At 44.2% G+C, this 25,839-nt stretch overlaps 1 protein-coding gene across 4 annotated transcripts in view; it reads left to right on the top strand.

The window, feature by feature from the left end:
* dock11 (dedicator of cytokinesis 11) overlaps window positions 1-25,839 on the top strand; it is a 322,191-nt gene that overhangs the window by 29,591 nt on the left and 266,761 nt on the right. For all 4 annotated transcript variants that reach the window (XM_063060509.1, XM_063060507.1, XM_063060506.1 and 1 more), the window contains exons 2-3: window positions 14,154-14,270; window positions 21,061-21,150. In XM_063060509.1, coding sequence (XP_062916579.1) covers window positions 14,154-14,270; window positions 21,061-21,150 — 207 coding nt within the window. The remainder of the gene's footprint in view (window positions 1-14,153; window positions 14,271-21,060; window positions 21,151-25,839) is intronic.

Genomic DNA, 25,839 nt, shown 5'->3' with positions numbered 1-25,839 from the left:
TGGTGAACAGCACCAGCCCATTGATTAATCTAGCCACATTCTGCATTGAATTTATAAACTATCACACTCTTCATTTTGGCTTCCTTTTGCACATTTATGATGTATGTTCTATTTAAAACTGAAACAGCAGAGATGGAATAGTGCTGGTGCTGGATGAGAGGTTAGCGAAGCAGCTGTTCTGTCTGGTGGAGGTGCAAATAGAAGGAATTGTATAGTCCTATTTGTTCTATTTTTTAAACCTTTGACAGATTCAGTTTTTAAAGAATGGGATAGATTGGGTATTAAATGCTTCCAGGATTTGTTTGTTGGAGGAAGTCTTCTTTCATTTGAGCAAATGTCAGCTAAATATAGTTTACCCAAAACTCACTTTTTCATTATTTACAAATTAGAGACTTTCTGAGTTCTCAACTATATACATTTCCTATAAGTTCCGATAAGGACTTATCAAATGTAATTTTTAATTTGAAACATTTTTATAATGGTTCAATATCCAATATTTATAGAACATTGCTAGGAATGAGAAATGTTCCTATAGACAAAATTAAAAATCTTTGGGAACAAGATTTACAGACCTCAATCTCTGAGGAAACTTGGAATAAAATGTTTAAATTAGTTAACACTTCATCATCATGTGCCCGTCATTCCTTCTTACAAATTAAAGAAGATCAAGCTAACATAACATTGCACGTTATTAGCTTTGCATTGGAACTGGCTGATCTGAGATTGTTGAATTTTATGTTGAGTTCTGGAGGCTGTCTTATACACAGCCAGATGTGATGCTGTGCCTTACATTGGATTGTATTGGGATGGTGGAAGGGGATTAAGCAAAGACTTCAGAATGGAAAGAAGCTTTACAATGAAGGGCACCAGGAATCTAGAGTCCATTCTTATGGGCTAATGGAGATGTTCTGTAAAGTGGTTATTCAATCTACTGGGCCCTCAGCTCCCTTATCAGAATTAGAATCACTTTCTTTCCAGTATGTGAAACATGCCAGAATTGATTGCGGTTTGGTGCCTAGCACAAAATACAGGATAATACCACAACAGAAGACACAATAGCAAGAAAGCAGCATCCATCATTAGGAGCCTCTACCATCCAGGACAAGCTCTCTTCTCACTGCTACCATCAGAAAGAAGATACAAGACTCACACAAGGCTCATACAAGATTCAGGACTCACACCACTAGGTTCAGGAGCAGTTATCACCCCTCAACCATCAGACTCAAACCAAGAGGGATAAATTCACTTAACTTCACTTGCTCCATCATTGAAATGTTACCACAATCAATGCAGTCACTTTCAAGGACTCTTCACTTCATGTTCTCAATATTTACTGCTTAATTATTATTGTTGGGCAGGTGGCCAAGTGGTTAAGGCATTAGTCTAGTTACCTCAAGGTCGCTAGTTCGAGCCTCAGCTGTGGCAGCATGTTTGTGCCCTTGAGCAATGTACTTAATCGCACATTGCTCTAGTCTGTGCGAGGAGTGGCGCCCCACACAGACTTCCAATCTGCGCCTTGTAAGGCATGAAAATGCCCGACGCAGGCTTCTCATGGTCTGAGTCGACGTTCCCTCCCCCTATTATTTTTACTCTTTTTCTGTTTGCACAATTTGTCTTCTGTACCCTGGTTGAACACCCTCGCTGGGTGGTCTTTCATTGATTCTCAGAAATCAGAACCTGGTTTATAATTACCGGCATGTGTTGTGAAATTTGTTAACTTAGCAGCAGCAATTCAATGAAATGCATGATATAGAAGAAGAAGAAAAATAATAATTAAGTAAATCAATTTACAATATACGTGTATTGAATAGATTAAAATCGTGCAAAACCCAGAAATAATATATATTAAAAAAGTGAGGTAGTGTTCAAAAGTTCAATGTCCATTTAGGAATCGGATGGCTGAGGGGAAGAAGCTGTTCCTGAATCGCTGAGTGTGCCTTCAGGCTTCTGTACCTCCTCCCTGATGGTAACGGTGAGAAAAGGGCATGCCCTGGGTACTGGAGGTCCTTAATAATGGACGCTGCCTTTCTGAGACACCCCTCCTTGAAGATGTTCTGGGTACTTTGTAGGCTAGTACCCAAGATGGAGCCGACTAAATTTACAATGCTCTGCAGCTTCTTTCGGTCCAGTACAATAGCCCCCTCCTCCCCTCCTCCCCCCACACCAGACAGTGATGCAGCCTGTCAGAATGCTCTCCGCTGTTAAGATTTATGTAGTATGCCCAGGAGAAAAGAATCTCAGGGTTGTATGTGGTGACATATAATGTACTTTGAACTTTGATTAGCAACCAAGGATTTGCAAAACAATAGTGCAGACAGCCGTGAGCGATCAACAATTAACACAAACATCATTAATTAAATTTAAATAAATGTGAGCATATGAACAGACTATCTCTCTCCAAAGACAGCTTATCTACCGATGTCTATTATAAACCAACGGACTCTCACAGCTGCCTGGACTGTACTTTGTCCCATCCTGCCACTTGTAAAAACACCATCCCCTTCTCTGAATTCCACCATCTCCGCTGCATCTGCTCTCAGGATGAGGCTTTTTATTCTAGAACAAAGGAGATGTCTTCCTTTGTCAAAGAAAGGGGCTTCCCTTTCTCCACCATCAATGCTGCCCTCAACCACATCTCTTCCATTTCGTGCACATCTGCCCTCACCCCATTCTCCCGCACCCCACCAGGGATAGGGTTCCTCTTGTCCTCACCTACCACTCCACCAGTCTCTGTGTCCAGCACAGAGTTCTCCGAAACTTCCATCACCTCCAACTGGATCCCACCACCGAACACATCTCTACCCCCCCCGCCCCCCAACCTTCTGCTTTCCGCAGGGATCGTTCCTTACGTGACTTGCATGTCCATTCGTCCCTCCCCACTGACTTCGCTTCTGGTACTTAGCCTTGCAAGCGGAACAAATGGCACACCTGCCCCTACACCTCCTCTCTCACTACTACTCAGGGCCCCAAACAGTCCTTCCAGGTGAGGCAACACTTCACCTGTGAGTCTGTTGGGGTCATATACTATGTTCGGTGCTCACGGTGTGGCCTCCTGTACATCAGTGAGACCCAACGTAGATTAGGAGACTGCCTTGCCAAGCAACTACGGTCCATCCGCCAGAACAAACAGGATCTCCCAGTGACCATCCATTTTAATTCCACTTCCCATTTTGATTCCGATATATCCATCCATGGCCTCCTGTGGTGTCGTGATGAGGCCACACTTAGGTTGGAGGAACAACATTTTATATTCCGTTTGGGTAGCCTCCAACTTGATGGCATGAACATCAGTTTCTCAAACTTCCAGTAATGTCTTCCCCCCTTCACCATTTCCCATCTCCTCATCCCTTCCTCATGTTATCGCCTTGCCTGCCCATTGCCTTCCTCTAGTGTTCCTCCCCACCCCCGTATTTTCTTTCCTCCAAGGCCTTCTGTCTAATTCACCAATCAACTTCCCAGCTCTTTGCTTCATTCCTCCCCTGCCAAGTTTCACCTATTGCCTGGCGTTTCTCTCTCCTCTGCACCCCCCCCCCACACCCCACCTTTCAGATCTACTCCTCAGCTTTTTTTCTCCAGTCCCGCCGAAGAGTTTGGCTGGAAACGTTGACTGTACTTTTTTCTGTAGATGCTCCAGCACTTTATGCGTGTTGGACAGACTCATAAATTATCAACCAGCTGAGCGGAGCAGGAAAAAACACTTAACAGAAGTTGTGCAAGAGCAGTTCAGGTATTAAACCTTAGTGAGTTTGTTGAGAAGCTGGATAGCTACAGGAAAGAAGCTTCGGAGATGACATTTGTAGCACAACATTCTAACTCTTGTACTCAATGTCTCAGCTGATAAAGGCAAACATAACCATACGTCTTCACCACTCTGTCTACTTGTCTTTCCACATTAAGGAAAATATGTACTTGTATCCTAAGATTAATAACACTCCCTTGGGCCCTGCTTTCTCCGTATACAGTATGTCCTGGCCTGGTTTAACTTCCCAAAATGCATAATTTTGCACTTAACCAAGTTAAATTCCATCAGCCATGTTCTTGCCCACTTCCCCAGCTGATTGTTGTAACCTGAGGCAACTTCTTCACTGTCCATTCTACACATTGCTAGATCCCTGAAATGAAATTGTAACTCTCCCAGCCTTGATGAAGGGTCTCAGCCCAAAATGTTTGCTGTTTTCCATAGATGCTGCCTGGCCTGCTGAGTTCTTCCCGCATTTTGTGTGTGTTGCTTGGATTTCCAGCATCTGCAGATTTTCTCGTGTTTGTGGTAACTATCTTTCTCACCAGATGCTACCTGAATTACTGCGAATCCTCTGTTTTTATTTCAGATTTTGCTTTTAGACATGTATTTAAAATTGTGTGCCCCTCAGTTAGCAGAGTATGTAATAAACCAATGCAATTTGATTAACTTTGCTGTTGAGCGAATTGTTAATCATGTCAATGCAGTACTGAGGTAATTACATATGCAAGATCTGCAGAAATAGGAAATGGAATAATTAATGGCATTTTGACGATTATTATCTTGATTCTGTTTAGCTCTAGGTGCACTGAAGTATGGCTAGCCCTTTTGCCCACTTGCTGCTGTCAATTTCAATCATGCCCTGCCAATATTCCTCATTTTAAGAAGATTTAGTTAATAGAGCTCTCTAGAATTTATCATTACTGTGTCATGCTAACATTAAGCTTTGCCTTCTTTCGGGGAAGCCATTTAAAGCACGGCATCCTGGTGAAAAAGGCACAATGTGCAGAGTCAGTGATACATGGAGATATGTCTGCAGTCTCTGCAGATTTCAGCTTGGCCCACTCACCTCTGATTGAGTAAACACACGGGTGTGTGTGTTTGAAGGGGAGACCCTTCAACTAAGAAGTCAGTAGTGAGTACATTCTGTCAGGAGTGTTGAGTCACATTTAGGCTTAGTTTATTAAGGATGACGTGCAGGAGCCAGACGGGTTTTTACAACAATCCAGTAGTTTCATCACAATTTCTTTAAGAGATGAGGCTTTCTTTTTAATTCTAGATTTATTTAATTATTTGTCTTTTTAAAAACTCCCAACTGCCTTGGTGGGATTTGAACTTGTGTCGGTATTAATGCTCCAGAGTGCAGGTTACCTGTCTAGTACCTTAAACCCTACCAACCTGTATCCATTATACCATGCATTGATATTAATTAGAGACATACCCCAAGTGTTACTGACCCTTGCACTTGGTGCTTCAGCTACTAACCTTTACCCTCAGTACTTGGGATCACTGTCACCTACCAAAAGCACCCAGGATCACTAACCCTCACACAACACCTGGGCCATTGACTCACCCTTGGTGCCCAAGGGCACTGTTCCTTGCCCTCAGTCACCAAGGTCATTGAGTGTCCTTCAGTGCCCAGATCACCAACCCATGACCTCAATGCCCAGGGTCACTGACTCTCCCTCAGTTTTTGACTTCAAATTGACCTCAATTAAATCTCAGGGCTGAGTACAATCTGCCAGGGAAGGGTTTACATGTGGTTGACGTAATGATTTGTTCACTTTTTTTAAAAAAGCAATTTTTTATTGTCGTATCTCGAGTTTGAATGCCTGCAACTTACTGATAGTTCATATACAAAAGGACAGGGATCCCAATTGCCTGTATGTCAGGAGTATATACATTCTCATAGATTCTTGCTGCCTGACCTCACCACCACTGGAAACACTGAACTCATCCTGAAACACTTGCTAGGTTTTCTTATAATACAAGGTGATGCAATGAAAGTGTGCCATGAATATGGTAGGCCATTCCAAAAGGGTTCCATTGTGCTTTGGCAGTGTCTGTATGTGCTGGGGTATGTGCTGCTCTCTCACTCTGAGTCAACTCCACACTACTATTGTGATAATTGTAAAGATATAGGAAGTGGAAAAAGGAGGAGTCTATTCAGCCCATTGTGCCTGCTCTGCCATTTAACAAAAATTGTGAATAATCTTGGATATCAACAAACTTTCTTGCATTAACCCTGTTGCCCTCAATTCTCCAAATGTCTAATTGTCTGTGATTTACTCAGTGACCAGGCCTCCTGTTGGGCCAAGAATTCCAAAGGTTTTGTGCAGCATTTTATTTAGAAATACAGCGAGAAACAGGCCCTTCTGGCCCAACGAGCTGCTCCACCCAGGTGGGTTACCTTTTAATCCCAGCCTAGTCACAGGACAATTTACAATAACCAGTCGACTGACTAACTGGTATGTCTTTGGTCAATAAAGAACAATAAACCTTGGAGAGAGCCAGTTTCAATCAAGGATTTCATGGAAAGCAGTTGGAATCTACTTTCCTTCCTCGAAATACCTTCCAAAGTTTCCTTAACATCAGAAAAAATGCAGGTGGCTGATGGAAAGGAGAAAGGGAACTCGAGGTGTGAGAAGCAACACACTCAAAATGCTGGAGGAACTTAGCAGGCCAGGCAGCATCCATGAAAAAGATACAGAGGATGTTTCGAGCTGAGATGGTCTTGATGAAGGATCTCAACTATACTCCTTTCCATAGATGCTGCCTGGCCTGCTGAGCTCCCTGAGCACTTTGTGTGTGTTGCTTGGATTTCTAGCATCTGCAGATTTCCTCTTGTTCGAGGTGTTGGAAACCAGTTCGTCTAATATCATTCACCCAGAAATTACTCATCTTTACAACAAAAGATAGAATATTGTCTTCTGATTTTTGAAATAGCTGCCAGGGAAGGTCTATGGTTTGGTTTTGTGGAGCGCCAAAGGGCACAGGATGAAAATCCTCAGAAGGGACTTGCTAAAATTGAACCTCCTGGACTCAAGTAATAAAGCAGGTGTAATATAGACTGAGCTGCAGGAAACAGAGGATATTGAGCTGGTATCTTGACTGGGTGACGTGACAAGTGATGTCCCAGCAGCTTCTGATACTTCAGCCAACTCATGCGATTTTCATTTACTCCAGCCTGCTAAAGGTGACTGTACTTTTATGCTGAAGGTCTGAACTCCTGAATTTCCCCTGCTTTCCCTGTCATTCCCTGTTTCTTCACCCCTTAAAACACTCCTTTAAAACCTAGTGAAGGCAAACCTCTGGTTGTTAGTTTTGACTCAGTGTCTGATTGCCATCCTATAAGCATTGTGTAAATGTGGGCTCTTGTATCCTGCCCAAAGTGCTGTGCTAGGATCCTTGCATCATTGCCGCAAAGTTCCTTTTGGACACAGCTTCCTCTTTATTGAATTATCATTTATGTGACAATTTTCTCGGCAATCAAGCGAATTGCTTAGCTATGAGGTTCTTGCAAAGTTATTTTTTTTTATGGATGCACCTTTTTAAAAAGAGAAAGGCAAGGCAAAAGAGTGGACTAAAGCAGTTAGTTGATCTCACTTTCCTGGGCTTCCGTGGATGGCTTATTCTCTCAGTTAAGCTTCAAAGGTTAAGGTACAACACAAGGTGTTTATACTGTTGGAAGTGAAAGTTGAATAGAGTGTTGCAATAAATTTGACTGTTTACTTCCTGTATTGATGCAAACTGAAAGTAGGCTTTGGACAAGAAATAGTTCAGTCAAATCAACAACGTTTAGTTTCATGAAATTATTGAGCTGATCATGAAATTATTGACAGCTTGCAAAGAAAATACTTGTGAACTATCTCATTTGGGTAGAGAGAAAGCAAAAATGAACGGGTGTCCTATATTGCTCTGTTTTCTCTGGGCTACTTATCTGATCTTGGTGTGTAGTGTGATGCCTTATCTCCTTCACTGGGAAGTGTTCTTTTCCAGCCGCCTTCTTCGGATCATTTGCTCACATAGCGCTGCCCCTGCCATGCAACAGAGGGTGCAGTGAAGCAGCTTGAAGCCACCCTTCCCGACCCCAGATATGTGATGAGAAGTAACATTGTTTAACTCCATCCTGTATCTCCAGGAGTCCATTTTGTGAATCAAAAGGCAACGTGAGACAAAGGGAACATTTCCAGATCTGCTTTGCATTCTTATTGGAATTTTTTCACTCATTTGTTTTATCAGCTCAATGGTACATAACGTCACAGTTTCACTTCAGCTTTTGAGAAGAATAGTATAAGCTGGAGTCCTGAACATAATATATTTCTCCATCTTCTGACAGGCTATCTGGGTTTCACAAACAATTAATAACATAAAATGTTTAGTCAGTGTTGAAGTCAGGGGACCATAGAGTGAAGGAGGAGGCCAGGTTCTCCATTATGCCCATGTTAATTCTTTTAAAAGAACTTCCCCAACAGGTCCAATTTCCCTACTTTTTCCCATCCAGTATTTTTATGATATTCATTTTTGAAAGTTTTGAACCTTTTTAACCACTCACTATAAATAAATATAAAACGTGTGTGTATATATACTATCTTCTACCCATGCCCATCAATTCTGTAGTCGCTCCATCACGCTGCTCATTCTCCTGTCAGTCACCTAGAAAAGGTGTAATTTACAGAGACCAACTAATCTGTCAACCTTTGCTGGATGTGGGAGGAAACTAGAACTCTTGAGACAACCCCTGCATTGCAGGGCAAAGGTGCAAACGCGCGGATACTTTCATGAAGCGATACTAACTGCTTTGCCGCTGTATTGCCACTGAAGATTTTGCTTTCCTAAACAGCCTTCTCAGCTTATTCAACCACTTTCAAAGACTTATTTGAGTAAATCCTCTGGTCTTTCAATCCTTGTTCTCATTGTAAAATTACATCCTTCCGTTTACAGGAGTCTGTCTTGTGTTTTCTTCACTTCAGTTTTCAGCATAAATTTGCATCTGTACATCGAGCTGCTCTCATGTCCATTCAATGCTCTCTCTCTGTCCTAGATCCATTGTGCCATTGGAATTCTGCCCTTTGCTTTTCTTTCTCTGAAACATTATTACTCTTGTTCCCACTATAGCGCAGTTAATTACTAGTTTAATTAGTTTGGTATAATATTGGGGTCAAAGGGCCTTTGCCTGTGGTGTACGGATTATGTTCTAAGTAACAGGAAAAGAAAATGTTCTTCCTGTCTTGAACCATCCTAAATTGCTGTCACTTGGTGTGTGCCCCAAATATCTCAACTATCTCATGGGAGTATAAATTCCTAATTCATTCAAGGGGGGAAGAATTGCAGAAAGTTAAGCTATCAAAACGAATGCAGGAAGCAAGGTCTTTCTATATTTTCAAGGTAGTAGGAGGAACATAGTAATGAGCAAGGGAGTGAAATGTTGCAATGGGTAAACAGGAATGCAGAGTTGAGGTGACAGTCAAATTTGCCATAATTACACCAAATGGTTGAATTGACACTGAGCATCTAGGTACTGGTCCAATGCTGCTGGTGAATCAATGTTCATTGTTAAAGGTCTTCCATTCTCTACGAAAAGAAGAGTCACCAAGCGTTAAACTATTGACCATAGAGGAGCGGGCGAGGAATAGAAAATTCTGCCCCTCGGGTTTGATCATAGTTCAGCAAGGCTGGGACTGATCATTTATCCAACTCCATATAACTGTTTTGTGCAATGTTTCTCAGCAACTTTAGTTAATGCAACTCTGTCAGCATTGGATCCCAAGAGAACAACATCTGAACTAACCAACTGCCAGATGCACAAGTGACTTCCAAACTCTGTCACTTTGTGTGTCAAAAATGTTCATTGACCACTTGTGGAATGGGAACTCTCAAGATCTCAAATTATGATGAATTGGCATACAGGAAGGTGAGAGAGAGCCTAGTGACATGCTGTCATGACAACAGTATTTCCCTCAATGTCAGCAAAACCAACAAGCTTGTCATTGACTTCGGGAAGGAGGGACAGTGCACCTGCTCCTGTTTGCATCAATGGTGTTAAGTTCAAGAGCGTTTAGAGATTCAGGTTCCGAGCAATGTACATCACCAGTGGCCTGTCCTGGTACAGGCACATTGACAACACAGGAATGTAAGGTCACCAGCATCTCTACTTCCTCAGGAGGATCAATAAATTTATCATGTTCCCTTTGACATGTATCAATTTTTCTTGTCACACCTTAGAATGCTTTGTGTTTGGATACATCATAGCTTAGTGTGGCAACTGCTCTGCCATGACTGCAATAAGCTGCAAAGAGTCGTGATCACTCCTCAGCACATCACAGAACCCAACTCCTGTCAATGGAATTTGTGAGCGCTTCTTGGTAAAACAGTCAGCATAAAGAAAAATCCAACCTGCACTAGACATTCTTTCTTCTCCTCTTTCCATTGGGCAGAAGATACAAATGCCAGTAAGCACATACCACCAGGCTCAAGGGTGACTTCTATCTCACTGTTATGACTATTGAATGGTTCCTCAGTGTAAGATGCAGTCTTGACCTCACAATGTACCCCATTGTGACCTTGCATCTTGTAGTCTACCTGCACTGAACTTGTTCTGTGCTGTAACACTTAGGGTAACTCTGTAATCTGTTATTGTTTTATCTGGCACTACTCCATTTCTCTGTTGTAGTGAATTGATCTGTAAGGATAGAGGTTAGCTTTATTTGTAGCATGTAGTTCAAAACTTCGAAACACACAGTAAAGTGCATTGTTTGCATCAGTGGCCGAGCATGTCCTGAGAGCAGCACACAAGTGTCTCCATTCTTTAGCTGCTAACCTGGCATACCCACAACTTGCTAGCCCTTACATCTTTGCAATGTGGGAGGCAACCAGAGAACCCAGATGTAATAGAGAACGTACAAACTCCTTACAGCAAATGGCAGGAATTGAACCCGAATAACTGATCAGCAGTGCTGTAAAACATTGCACTAAGTGCTACACTACCATCCTGACCGTATGCTCCTGTGTCATCTATTACACTACCATCCCGCCCATACTCCACTGCCATCCATGACCCTACCATCCACCTGTACATTCCTGTGCCGTCCATTACACTACCATCCGCCTGTACATTCCTGTGCCGTCCATTACACTACCATCTGCCCGTACATTCCTGTGCCATCCATTACACTACAATGCTGTGCATAATGGATGGTACACAAGACAATTTTTCACGGTACTTTGGTACATATGACAATAATAAACCATTTTTCCAATTTTCGAAGTGATGTATTTTGGGAAGTTAAACCACAAGGACCTGCACAGAGAATAGCAGGTATGGGGAATAGTCAGGAATTTATTTCAGTCTGGCATGTTGGAAGAAATGCCTGTCAACTATCCATCAGGTTATAACCTGTAGTGCCAAAGGTCCCAATGTACTAGACCACTATCAGAGTAAGGTGAGGAATGCCTACTGTTCCATTCGCAGACTGCACTTTGGGAAACCTGGTCAATTGTCGGTTCTCCTACCCTCACACAGGCAGAAGCTAAAGAACAAGGCTCCAGAGGTTAGGACTACAAAGAAGTGGTCGTGGGAGGCAGAGGAGTGACTAAGGGATTGCTTTGATCTGGGCTGTGTTCGAGTACTCTTCTGTGAGTCTGTATGAATACACGATGGTTGTCATGGACAATAAAGACAGTTGTAGATGAGTGTGACCTCACAAAGTCATTCAGAGTCTTCCCTAACCAGAAGTCCTGGATGAACCATGAGATCCACAATCTGCTGAGGGCCTGGTCAGAGGCATTCAGCTCTTGCAACCAAGAAAGTTACAAGGGATCCAGGTACAGCCTACAGAAACCTATCTCACAGGTGAAATGGCAATTCTGGACTAAACTTGAATAAATAAAAGATGCTGAACGTTTGTGGCAGGGCTGAATGCTATCACCTCATATAAAGTAAAATCAAGTGACATAGGTGACAACAAGGCTTTGTTTCCAGATGAGCTCAATGCTCTCTATGCTCGCCTTGACCAAAGCTGCTCATAATACTCCAAGTGAGGCCTCACCAGTGCTTTATAAAGCTTCTTGTATTCTAGTCCTCTTGAAATGAATGCTAACATTGCATTTGCCATCCTCACCACCGACTCAACCTGCAAATTAGCCTTTAGGGAATTCTGCACAAGGACTCCCAAACCTCTTTGCACCATGGATTTTCGAATTTTCGAATTTTCTACTTTTTATTTCTTCTACCAAAGTGCATGACCATACACCTCCCATCACTGTGTTCCAACCTGCACTTTTTTGCCGATTCTTCTAATCTAAGTTCTTCTGTAGCCTCTCTACTGCCTCAAAACTACCTGCCTCTCTACCTATCTTCATATCATCCACAAACTTGGCCACAGGGCCATCAATTCCATCATTCAAGTTGGCCATAATGTAAAAAGAATTGGTCCCAACACTGACCTCTGTGAAACACTACTAGCCCCTGGCAACCAAGCAGTAAGGCTCCCTTTATTCCCACTCTTTGCCTCCTGCCAAAAAGCCAATGTTTTTTTCCATGCTAGTATCTTTCCTGTAATACTATTGGCCCTTAACCTGTTAAGCAGTCTCTAATCATGAACCTACATCGATAGGTTCTTGATTAGTCGGAGCATCAACGGGTGCAGGGAGAGGCAACGTGGATGAGTTGGGCTAAAGACTCTGTTTTTATGTTGTATAACTTTTTGACAATGTTCAAAGTTTCGAAGTGCATTTATTATCAAACAATGTATAACTTATGCCACCTTGAGATGTGTTTCCTTACAGGCAGTTGCAAAGCAAGGATTCCAAAAGAACCCAATTTAAAAAAATAAGAGAAACCTCCACACCCCTCACCCCGTGCCCACAGAGAAAGAGAAAAAAGACACAAAACAAATCATTTCAACAATAGATGCGAGCAACAACAATAGCATTCCAAACCAAACTGAGTCCTTAGATCCAAATCCCCAGAGTAGCCCGGAGTAGGCCCAAAACCTTGGTATTCAGTTCATCATATTAGTGAAGCATCTCACTGTATAGTTCACAGACACAAAACACAGCAGCCGGGGGTGGTCTCACAGCCTTAGCAGCGTGGAAAGAGAAGCCCCTAGGCTATCTGGGCCAGGGTTTAAATTGTCCGAACCTCATAGTAGGACCCAGGCCCTGCCACCAGCGAATTGCTTCAGGCCTAGATTTCACCGCTGAAGGAGCTGTTGTCGACCTCTCCAAATTGGTTCGTTGTCCAGATCATCCGGCCTCACCTGACTCTCCACACCCTGTCTGTCCGGTTTGTCTGGGCTGGCATTTAGATTTTCGAAACAGCAGATTGTGCCTCACATTAGGACCTGGGTTGCTGCGGCGAATCGCCCTGGGCCTTGAACACATTGCCCATCAATTTGCTTCAGACCTGGATTTCACCGCCGAAGAAGCCGTTCTGGACCTCTCCGATTCGGCTTGCCGCTTAGAGCGATCCACCCTTGTACCTGGGTTGGTTGGGTGGGCATCGGAACTCCTCTGTCCCATCTTCTCCCCTCCAAATCGCTCACTCCAACCAGCATGGCTCCTACTCCAAGTGTGCCGATTTTGCAGCGCACCAGCACGGCACATCCAGTGAATTCACTTTGCTTTTGCTCGTTTCTTCATTGCTTGTAGTGATAGTTTGCCACAATCTACTTTTTAAAAAAAAGTGTTATTAATAATGGTTTTAATCAAATTGCTTTGCTTTCGATCTACCAGTAAGCTGTTAAAGTTCAAAGTATATTTATTATCCAAGTATGTATATGTCATTGCGTACAACCCTGAGATCCATTTTCTTGTGGACATACTCAACAAATCTATAGAATAGTAACTATGCCGGAATCCATGAAAGACTGCCCAACTAAAGTATTCATCCAGATTACAGAAGACAACAAACATGTCTGAGTATCTAGTCAATTGCAACATCACAGCTTCTAAACAAACATCTATGATTAAAGGTGAGCAACAATAACAGCAATGGCATATACAACTATGTATCAAAAATAGGAAGGATATGGTTAAGTTCCAGTAGGTCTATAAACAATTCACAAGAATGCTGAACAGAACTGAAATTGCTGGAGGAACTCAGTGGGTTGAGCAACACCTGCGGAGGCAAGGGGATTGACGATGTTTCAGGCTATTATAACCCAGGCTATACCTTTGCCTGCTGAATAGCCTAATTCTGCTCCTTTGTCTTATGGTCTTATAAGGGTTCTCATTAATTGCCTCCTCAAAGAATTGTGAAGATGCTTATCAGCTTTCTGACTCCATTAACCTTTCCTTATTCCTGTAGTAAGATGTTTAGATATGCTTTTATAATAGGAGTAGAACAAAACTCTTGTGCAAAGTGTTGGTTTAATTGCTTTCCATTAAGCCTGAAATGTTTGCCTCTTCACAGGAAAAAGCAAAGATTATCGAGCCATTGGAGTATGAGAAAGTAATTGAGCAAAGGAAGACACAGATTCAAAGTGATAGCCTGCGAGACCTTCTGCAGTTCCCGACAGATGAAGTCTCGGTACGTAGCAAATCAATAAGCTTGTATATCGTGTCAAACATCTAATGGATCTTGCGGATATTGGACATGAAGCATAATCGTGCTAGAGCACTAGGAAATGTGAAAGTTCATCAAAAGTTTAGGAGCAAGACAGGTCATTTAGCACAGAAGGATGTTCAGCACCTCAGCTTTGAAATTATTTAGTGGGTCACATTGTAAACATTCATAAAACCAGAATTGCACAAACATCTGAGACACATCTGAGTGGCTCACTGAGTGGCTTATTATGCCAGTTGGAACAAGGTCACAGAGTGACAGCTTCTAAGTTCATGGAAATCAGTGGGTATCTGAGCAGGAAGAATATAGTGCAGGCTTGAATGTTTCCTTGTACAGCACTGACACCCTCCTCCCACGTCAAGGGTGGGCTTTAGAAAGATCTTGCACAACAAAATACATTTTAACAATAGATCACAGCATTCAGCTCAATGACTAGCACACCATCTTCTCCATAGCTGAGTGTGTGAGTAATTTAACCACCCATTTGCAGTTTTCCCACAGTGTTTAGTCCTGTGTCTGGCCTGTGTAATGTCACCCTGGGCAGCCTGGCACATACATAGCCTTATGTACAATATATACCAATGACATATCATTAATAACACAGACCTGAATACCGGTGAATATTACACAGCTAGCGGAGCAGAAAGAGCTATGGGCTACTCATCAGTTATGTACCATTACTTAACAGAGAGTCGCCATAAGCATGCAGTCAATGCTCAGTCAGGCTTGGCCATTAGAATAGTTTCGGGGAATTTGAATTCAACCATCCATTGTCCTGTATTATCACATATTGAAGTCTGTGATGTCCACTGAGAACCGTTTATGATTGTCTGACTGGCAGAAAATGAAGCACTCCTGAACACCAAGAACCTGAAGACATCTCCCAAAAATGTGATAGGGGCTTAATAGACCCTGTTGACCCCATACTGGGCTCAAGCCTGCCGATATATGGCTGATTTCTTGATTATGGGAAATGGCCATAAGGCCTGCTCCCGGATCGACTTCCTCTTCCTGTCTGAGTCCCTCACGGTCAGGTCCACTGACGTCACACCGGTGTTCTTCTCTGACCACCGCCTTCTGCAAGCCATCTGTCTCTTACGGGAGGACCAGAAGGCAGGCAGGGGGACTTGGAAGCTGAATGTAAAGCTGCTGACCCCAGAGAACATCGAGGAACTAGAGAGGGAGTACACAGATTGGAGAATCTTGAAAGCCTTCTTTGATTGCCCGGTTCACTGGTGGGAAGCCACCAAGGAGAACATCAAGAAGTTCTTCATTCGCAAGGGTATCCAGAAAGCAAGGCAGGAGCAGAGGGAACTGCGTAAACTCCAGACAGAGTTGCAGCAACTTCTCCTTCTGCAGTCGAAGGGGGTGGATGTCAGGGAGGAATTGCGAGTGGTGAAGGGCTGGCAAGCCCAGCACCTAGCCACCGAATCTTCCAAGATCATCTTCCGATCAAGGGTCCAAACCGTGGAGCAGGACGAGACGTGCTCACTCTTCTTCTTCCAAAAGGTGCACGGGGCTCTGTGATCCACAACCTTAAGGAAGAGGACGGCTCAGTCGTGTCCTCGCAGACCGATCTGCAAGTCCTTCCATGCCAGTCTGTACGATGAAAAGGCCACAGAATCCACAGCCTCCCGCAACTTCCTGTCGTCTATCACGCAGGTCTTAGACGACGGCAAGCGGGAGACCCTCGATCAGCCACTGACCCTGGACGAGCTGACAGGCTCCATCCGTTCCTTTGAGTCGATTAAGACTCCCGGAAGCGACGGCTCACTGGCTGAGTTGTACTCGGCTCTGTGGAACTGGATGGGCCCAGACCTGCTGGAAGTGCACAATGCTATGCTTCTGGCTGGCAGCATGTCAGAGTCCATGAGGAAGGGCATCATCACCCTCATCTACAAGCAGAAGGGAGAAAGGGAGGACATTAGAAATTGGAGGCCCAATCTCTCTCCTGAATGTGGATTACAAGATCCTGTCCAAGGCCGTCGTCAACAGGGTCAAGTCTGCTCTGGAACAGGTGATCCACCCGGACCAAACCTGTGCTGTACCAGGCAGGAAGATCACAGACAGCTTCGCACTGCTGAGGGACACCATCGCCTATGTGCAGGACAGGGGGGTGAACGCCAGCCTGGTCAGCTTGGACCAGGAGAAAGCCTTCGACAGGATAACGCACACATACATGGTGGACGTGGTCTCCAAAATGGGATTTGGAGAGGGAATCCGGAAGTGGATCAGACTGCTCTTCACAGACATCCATAGTGCAGTCCAGGTCAACGGGTGGAAAACAGACAGCTTCCCCATCAGGTCTGGAGTCAGGCAGGGCTGCCCCCTCTCCCCTGTCTTGTTTGTGTGCCACATAGAACCCTTTGCGGAAGCCATCAGGAGGGATGGGGGCATAAGAGGGGTGACGCTGCCAGGCAGTGGAGGGACCCAAGTGAAAACCTCCCTGTACATGGACGACGTCACCGTCTTCTGCTCTGATCTGAGGTCAGTTCGCAGGTTTTTTGGCATCTGCGAACATTTCGAGCTAGCGTCGGGAGCCAGGGTCAACTGCACGAAGAGCAAAGCCATGCTGTTTGGCAACTGGCCCGACTGATCCAGTGTCCCCTTCACCATCCGGTCTGACCAGGCGAAGGTGTTGGGGATCTGGTTCGGAGGGGCTGAGGCGTGCAACAAGAACTGGCAGGAGCGGACTGCCAAGGTGAAACAGAAACTGGGACTGTGGGGAGGGCGCTCCTTGTCGATAACGGGCAAGAACCTGGTCATCAGGTGTGAAGTGCTCTCAGGGCTGCTGTACTTGGCGCAGGTCTGGCCCGTCCCCCGCTCCTACCTCTCGGAAATCACCCGGGCTGTCTTCAGATTCATCTGGGGATCCAAGATGGAGCAGGTGAGATGGACCCTCATGCACAAGTCCCTGGACAATGGGGGCAAGAACGTCCCCAATGTCGCCCTCACCCTGATGGCCAGCTTCGTATGTGGCTGCATCAGGTTATGTGTAGAACCCAGGTATGTGGGCACCAAGTACCACTATGTGTCCAGGTTCTACCTGTCGCCCTGGCTATGAAGGATGGGCCTGGTCTCACTCCCACGCAATGCCCCAGTCAGCTGGTCGTTGCCGGCATACCTGTCCTACGTAGAAAAGTTCTTCCAGGAGAATGCCTTTGACCACAGGGCCATCAGGCAGTGGTCGGCACGTAATGTCCTGCAGGCACTGCAGGAGAAGGACGTGATGGACACAGTGGGGTGGTTCCCCGAGCAGACCGTCCAGTTCATCTGGCAAAATGCCTCATCGCCAGACCTCACCAACAGGCACCAAGACCTCGCCTGGCTGGCGGTGAGAGGGGCCCTCCCAGTCAGATCCCTCCTGTACGCCCAGAATTTCGTCTCCGCACCCTGCTGCCAACGGGAGGACTGCAGTGAGGAGGAGTCTGTGACCCACCTCTTTGCACATTGTCAGTTCGCAGAGAGGGTGTGGAGGAGGATGGACAGGCTAGTGTCATGTTTCATCCCCAGCAGCTGCGTAACAGAGGACTCTCTGATCTACGGGCTGTTCCCGGGGACGCACACTGAGACCAACATCCGGTGCTGCTGGCAGATCATCAACTCGGTGAAAGACGCTCTTTGGTCGGCCCGAAACTTGATGATTTACCAGCACATGGAGATGTCCGTGGGAGAATGCTGCCGACTGGCACATTCTCGGCTGCAGGAGTACGTGCTGAGGGACGCACTGAAACTTGGTGCAGCCACCGCAAGGGCCCGGTGGGGAAGGACCACGGTATAGGTTTCTCCACCCGTGGGAGTGGGAGGAGTCGGAGGGCGGGGAGTATACCCCTCAACAATGATATGATAAGGTGAACAACTGGAGTGCCACGTGGGTGGCCATAAGTATGGATATGTACAGACTATGATGGAAACGTATGTAAAGGATGGAAAGTTATTGAATGGTTTATTGTATATAATTTATTTCTGAATAAAGTATATTTTGAAATAAAAAAAATAAGGTGCAGCTCTAATGGTAAAATCGGACACACGTGGTCCTTCCTTGAAAAACTGATCCTATTGAAACAAGAGGAGAGAAGTGTCACCATGTATTTCATGGGAAATGGAGCTGGGTAAGTCATTGCAGTTGGTGTTGAAGCTGACCATTGCTTGTCTTCTGAACTTTACCTATCATGGTTATCTATATGTGGTCTTGTTCAGTTGAACCCAACTTGCTGGTAAAATTGTAAACACAAGAGGCTCTGCAAATCCTGAGTAACCCCCTTCCTACCCAAATGCTTCCTGATGAAGGGTCTTAGCCCAAAACGTCGACTGTTTGTTCCTCTCCATAGATGCTGCCTGAACTGTGGAGTTCCTTCAGCATTTTGTATGAGTTGCTGCTAATTAAATTTTAGAGAGAGAGAGAGAGGAGAAAGGACTTCAACAAGACAGATGTTTTAGACAAATTATTACTGAGGGCTAGAGGCAGGACTTGCAGGTATGTTTTTTTTCTGAATTATGACTGCTCCCTTGCAGGAGGCCTTTCAGGTAACAGTCGAGATAAGAAACTGCTTCCAGAGCAGTACCCTTGTGTAATCCAACCTTCCCTGAGATCACCTCAAACTTATAATTGGGTTGAGAATGAGAGGGGAGGGTGGGGTAAATACAGCTGAAAGGTTGGATGCAAAACAGAAGCTGGCAAGTGGTTGCCATGACAACTTTCGAGGCGGCTGCAGAGAAAAGGAAAGTGGAAGGACTGAATTGTTGAAAAGGGTGAATGTTGTTTCAATGCAAAGTAAAATTAAGGGATGACTGTACCAAGTAGGGAGCTTAATGTAAGTGACCCCACACAGATACGATATGCTAAATCATCTCCTGAAGAGCTGAAAGATCCTGAGCCTTGTGGGGATATAGCCATTGAGTCAAGCCTTTCACTCGATAGATTCTGTGCCAACCATCAAGCACCTGTTCCAGGTTACAGTGTGATAATCATCCTAATGTTTTAAGGTGGTTCAGACATGCAGCTGATGCATGGGTCTACTATGTAGAAAGACAGCATGCACTGCTCTTAAGGTTTAAAAGTTTAAGGTAAATTTATTATCAAAGTACATATATATCACCATATACTACATGGAGATTTTCTTTCTTGCAGGCATTCACAGTACAAGAAAAACAATAGAATTAATCAAAAACTACATACAAACAAGAACTGATAAACAACCTTTCCAATGTGCAAAAGAATACAAACTGTGCCAATACAAAACTGAATAGCAATAATAATAATAATGCAACCAAATATGAAATATTTAAGTCTCTGGGACATCAACATACAAAGAAAATAGATTACTGTGTGATAAAGGGAAAACTTTCAAGAATTTACTTCAAATCTCTTCCCAGGAACAGAGGGGTTCCTTGTGGCAATATAGGACCAGGTGATTAACACAAAGAATGATCAAAAATACATAATAGAAGACCACCAAAATCAAGATGATAAACACAGAAGATGCCAAGAGAAACCAGAAACAATCCAATGCATTATGGGATCCTGCAGCAATTTAACTCAATCTGATTACTTACATTGGCACAATCAAGTGGCAAACATCATTCACCAAAATCTTGACTTAAAATATAAACTCAAAAGGCACCATACCTTACTATAAATACACGCCGGATCTGGTTTTAGAGTCCTACAAATTTATATTATGACCAATGCTTTATTATAGATAGGACAATAATTGGATGTAAAATTGCAGGATAAACAAGTAAGAACAACTTTTACAGCCATGCCAAACACACATAACTTACAGAAATCACTAAGTGCAAAACACCAGAATATGCTGAATTAAAAGAAAAAATTAAAAGACAATGGAACGTGAACAGGATATACATTGTCCTGACAGTAATATTGACGACAGGTATCATCTCAAAGTCACTACACAATAGCATTATAAATTAGGTCTAAACAGCAATATTTATGTAAATCTTAGGAAAGCCACAATACTAACCACCACTAGAATAGCCCAAAAGTTTCTAGCAGTTGATGAATGAGTATGCTTGGCTATGCCCGCATCTCAGGCTTTACCCTCTTGAGCTGAAAAAAAAATAGTAATAAAAGTAAATAAATAATACTGAGAACATGAGTTGTAGAGTCTTGAAAGTGAGTCCATAGGTTATGGAATCAGTTTACTGTTGAGGTGAGTAAAGTTATCCATACTGGTTCAGGAGCCTGATATTTGAAGGGTAATAATCGTTGTTGAACCTGGGGTGTGGGACCTAAAGTTCCTGTACCTACGTCCTAATGGCAGCTGTGAGAAGAGAGCATGTCCTGGATGGTGGGGTCCTTGATAATCAATGATGCTTTCTTGTGGCTGTGCTCCCTGTAGATGTGCTCAATGGTGGGGAGGGTTTTCCTCTGATGGACTGGGCTGTATCCAAACACAAGCAAGAGAAAATCTGCAGATACTGGAAATCCAAGCAACACACACTGTATCCCCCACTTTTTGTAGGCTTTTCCATTATTGGGCTTTGCTGGTTCCATACCAGACCATGATGCATACAGTCAGAGTGTTGTTGCCAATCCCAGCTGACTGGGATCTGCAAGTCAGGAAATTGAGGATGCAATTACACAAGGAGGTATCGAGGCAAAGGTCTTGGAATTTATTGACTAGTTCTGAGGGCTGAGCTGTAGTCATTCAAGAGCATCCTGATGTATATATCTTCACTGTCAGAATAGTTCTCAGTAGTTTCTAAATGCAAATTTTGTTTTCCTCTCTAGATCTCTACAATTTCACGCCAGAGGAGGACTGTTTACTCCACGCTGCCTTCGGATGCTGAGAAACTGGCACAAAGTCTGTTGGTTAAAGAGGTACAGAACAGTGAAGAGTAATCATTGATTTCAGGTTTATAAGCATGTGCTATGAAATATAGTCCCAAAACTTAGCAGACCCATTATTGGAGCCCTTAAGATCAACTCCTCCAATAAAGTAATTACTCACCTATACTACAGTCATCATGGCTTAATGGAAGGTTTTCCCTGATTATGCACATGGAACTGGGAGGACATTGAGTCTGGAAGAGTGGGAATTTTGGATTACTGTGGAAGCTTACATAAAGGGATAGAGAGGCACAGTAGTTGGTTTAGTTCCCCCTTGGCCCCAGTGATACAGGTTTGATCCTATCCTCGAGTGCTGTCTGTGCAATCTCTGCGTGGGTTCTCCCCACGTGCTCCTCCGGTCTACATCTACATTCCAACACACAGTAGTCAGTAGTTCACTGAACACTGTAATTCATCACCAATATAAGAGGGTGATTTGGAGAATTAGAGACATGTAAGAAAATAGTGTAAAGGGGAAATAAATCGGGCAATGTACTTGCAGAGGTCACTGTGAGGACACCACCCTATATATCACACCAGTTTGAAACACATAATTTACCATCTTTCTGTCATCCAGACTTGTATCCACGTGACACTAATCCCTTTCACTCAGGAGTCTAACTAGCTGATTTGTGCAAGCCCAGCCTTGTACCCTCCCACAACTGCTGTCTTACATGCTTCAGTAGCAGAAGGCTGATTTAATTGCCCCACATACCTGTGAGTCAGGCCGAACACTCCTGCATGCTTTAGGGTAGAGCCTTCGCACGCTACACCCCTCCCCCCACCACACAGCTGTCAAGGAATTTGGATCAATTATAATGGAATTAAAAGCATTCAAATCAAAATTAAGAAGGCTGATAAGGACCCCTGCCTTCCCATTAGTGTCCAAAGTGGAAATCAGTTCAGTTAATGGATTCAATGCTGACCTGACCTGAGAAATTCCAGTAAGACTTCAGTGGGAAACCAGAGGCAGGACTGACAGAATATTTTCTTCCATCAGTTAATTGTAAACAACAGTGGTGTCATCAGCAAACTTGAATATGGCAGCTTGAGAGGGTTACATTTGTTGGGTGTCTGTCTGGGTTCTGCTGAATGCTGTGTGAACGTTATTTTTAAGGACTGATTAAGTGGTTTGTTTGTTTAAGCCTGTGTTCAAGCTAGTGTCAGGGAAAATGATTAAGTACTTTATCATGGACACTGCAAAGGAACTGCACCCTAGGGTTCTGAAAGAGGTAGTGTTAGTGATTGTGGTGGCATTAGAAATGATCTTTCAAAAATCATTGGACTCCGGCATAGTGCCAGAGGACTGGAAAATTGCAAATGTCACTCCACTCTTTAAGAAAGGAGGAAGGCAGCAGAAGGGAAATTATAGACCAGTTAGTCTGACCTCAGTGGTTGGGAAGATGTTAGAATCAATTGTTAAGGATGAGCTGATGGAGTACTTGGTGACACAGGACAAGATAGTACAAAGTCAGCATGGTTTCCTTCAGGGAAAATCCTGCCTGACGAACCTATTGGAATTCTTTGAGGAGATTACAAGCAGGATAGATAAAGGGGATGCAGTGGATGTTGTATATCCAGACTTTCAGAAGGCCTTTGACAAGGTGCCGCACATAAGGCTGTTTACCAAGTTAAGAGCCCATGGAATTACAGGAAAGTTACTGGCATGGTTAGAGCGTTGGCTGATTGGTAGGAGGCAGCGAGTGGGAATAAAAGGATACTTTTCTGGTTGACTGCCAGTGACTAGTCGTGTTCCACAGGAGTCGGTGTTGGGACCACTTCTTATGCTGTATATCAATGATTTAGATGATAGAATAGATGGCTTTGTTGCCAAGTTTGCAGATGATACGAAAATTGGTGGAAGGGCAGGTAGTGTTGAGGAAACAGGTAGGATGCAGAGGTATTAGACAGATAAGGAGAATGGGCAAGAAAGTTGCAAATGAAATACAATGTTGGAAAATGCATGGTCATGCACTTTGGTAGAAGAAATAAATGTGCAGACTATTTTGTAAAGGGGAGAAAATACAGGAATCTGAGATGCAGAAGGACTTGGGAGTTCTTGCTCAGAACCCTAAAGGTTAACTTGCAGGTGGAGTCCGTGGTGAGGAAGGCAAATGCCATGTTAGCATTCATTTCAAGAGGTCTAGAATACAAGAGCAAGGATGTGATGCTGAGGCTTTATAAGGCACTGGTGAGACCTCACCCTGAGTATTGTGATCAGTTTTGGGCCCCTCATCTTCGAAAAGATGTGCTAGCATTGGGGAGGGTCCAGAGGAGGTTCAAAAGGATGATTCCTGGAATGAAAGGGTTATCTTACAAGGAACGTTTGATGGCTCTAGGTCTGTACTCACTGGAATTTAGAAGGATGAGGGGGGATCTCATTGAAACCTTTCAAATGTTGAAAGGCCGAGACAGAGTAGATGGGGAAAGGATGTTTCCCGTGGTAGGAGAGTCTAGGACAAGAGGGCACAGCCTCAGGATAGAGGGGTACCCTTTCAAAACAGAGATGCTGAGAAATTTCTTTAGCCAAAGGGTGGTGAATTTGTGGAATTTGTTGCCACATACAGCTTTGGAGGCCAGTTTGTTGGGTGTACTTAAAGCAGAGATTGATTGGTCATGGCACCAAAGGTTACGAGGAGTAGGCCAAGAACTGAGGTTAAGGAGGAGATTTTTTAAAAAAGGATCAGCCATGATTGAATGTTGGGGCAGATTCAATGGGTCAGATGGCCTAATTCTGCTCCTATGTCTAATGGTCTTATTAAGGTTTGGTGCGATTTGAAGAAGTTATTCACAGATAATGCTTGTGTTCTGAGTGGGGTGGATATCTGAAGCCCCGATGAACTGCTAATTAGAGTGCTGAGTTCTTTAAAAGTACTGGGGAAAGTACTTTAAAAGTACACTGATTGAACAGCGTTTTGTTCAATTGGCTGGTAAGGGTGTTGTGTCATGTTAGTTCAGACTAGCAGTGACATAACTGAAGTTGCACTGCCTGATAGGATAGGGGCACCTGGAGCGACAGGGCCATGGGCAGTCCATAATTTTAGAGAAGGGGAGCATGCAGCTGAGGGTGAATAGTTGTTCTCATTTCTGTGAAGTAAGGGAAAGGAATTGTCTGATGTGAAAGGTCTAATGGGTCCTTCAGCAGGTGATGGAAATTCTGAGCTGGTTTTGGCTATTACCTCACTGATTGATAAATGCCAAAGAGTACCTGCAGAGAGCAAAGTTATCGTAGACTGATAATGTTCTCTGGGGTCAAGTCCACCCCTGATGGGGCGGAGGGATATGATACTTGGGCTGAGCAGACGCCTGAGTTACTGGATGAGTGGCAGTGCCCAGATAATATGAAAAGACAGCGACTGGTAGAGAGTCTAGAAGGTCAGGCTGCTGAGGTGGTGAGGTCTCTAAAGGCAGAAAGCCCATTGGTCACATCTGTGGAATAGATGCAAGTGTAAAAAAGGGTTTTATGCATGACGGAAAGCCCAGCGGAGCTTATGATGAGTTCAGGCACACAATCCATAAGAAAGGTGAGGAAATTCCTGTTTACATTTTCAGGCTAGAGAGACAGCTGCATTGCTTGTGCCGTAATGGGGCTATCCAACTGGCTGAGAGAAATCATTTAAGGATGGAGAAAGTGGTGAAGGGTGCACAGTCACGCGACATGATTGCTTTAAGTATCTGAATGTCTCTTAAGACGCGTCCCCTCCCTCGTTTGTTCAACTGATCATAGAAGTAAGAGAGGGGGAAAATAAAACGGAGGAGTGGAAGGCGTCCATCAGCAGGGCAAAGTCCTCAGCAGCTGCCTCTGTTGCTGAAGTGACCCCAGATGCCGCACAAAGGGGGTTTTGCAGGTTGTAGTGAGAAACCTGCAGGCCAAGGTATCATGGTTAATGTTGGCTCGTGCTGCCACCAAGTGTGATTGGAAACTGGACCCACGGGTAGGGTGTACTAAGCAGAGGGCTGCTACTGACTGGGGTCCTTGACAAGAGAAGTGACTGGTATTTTCTGTTACAACTGTGATGAGGGTGGACATTTCAAGCAGGGGTATAAAGGATAGGAAATCCTTCAGAAAGTACCCCAACAGTTGCTTGAACAGAAAAGGATGTTGGGAAGCTCCATAGAGACCAAGTAGGGGAATGGTCTGGTGTCTCAAGAGCAGCGGTCCCCAACCACTGGGCCGCGGACCGGTACCGGGCTGCAAAGCATGCACTACCGGGCCGCGAGGAAACGATATGATTTGGCGATATGAGTCAGCTGCACCTTTCCTCATTCACTGTCACGCCCACCGTTGAGCTTGAACACAGGCGAGCTCATTACGCACGCGTCATCCATGTCAGCGCAGGAAGGAGATCAACTCCTCAAGCTTGCAAATGACGGCGGGCTGAAAAGCATGTTTGACATAACATCTCTGCTGGCATTCTGGATCAAAGTCAAGGCTAACTATCCTGAGATAGCCACAAAAGCACTGAAAACGTTGCTTCCATTTCCAATATATCTCTGCAATGAATGCAGCAAAAACTAAACTGCGGAATAGACTGGACATAAGGAACCCCCTTCGAGTATCGCTGTCTCGCATCACCCCTTGACAGGACCGTCTTGTTGCAGGGAAACAAGCCCAGGGCTCCCAGTGATTCAGCGATATTGGTGTGTTGCAATGATTTTATATGTTCATACGGGGAAAAT

Source organism: Mobula hypostoma, chromosome 10 (assembly GCF_963921235.1).
Source record: "Mobula hypostoma chromosome 10, sMobHyp1.1, whole genome shotgun sequence".
NCBI classification, from domain to species: Eukaryota; Metazoa; Chordata; class Chondrichthyes; order Myliobatiformes; family Myliobatidae; genus Mobula; species Mobula hypostoma.
Note: the sequence above shows the minus strand (reverse complement) of the source record. Positions and strands in the feature narration are given on the sequence as shown.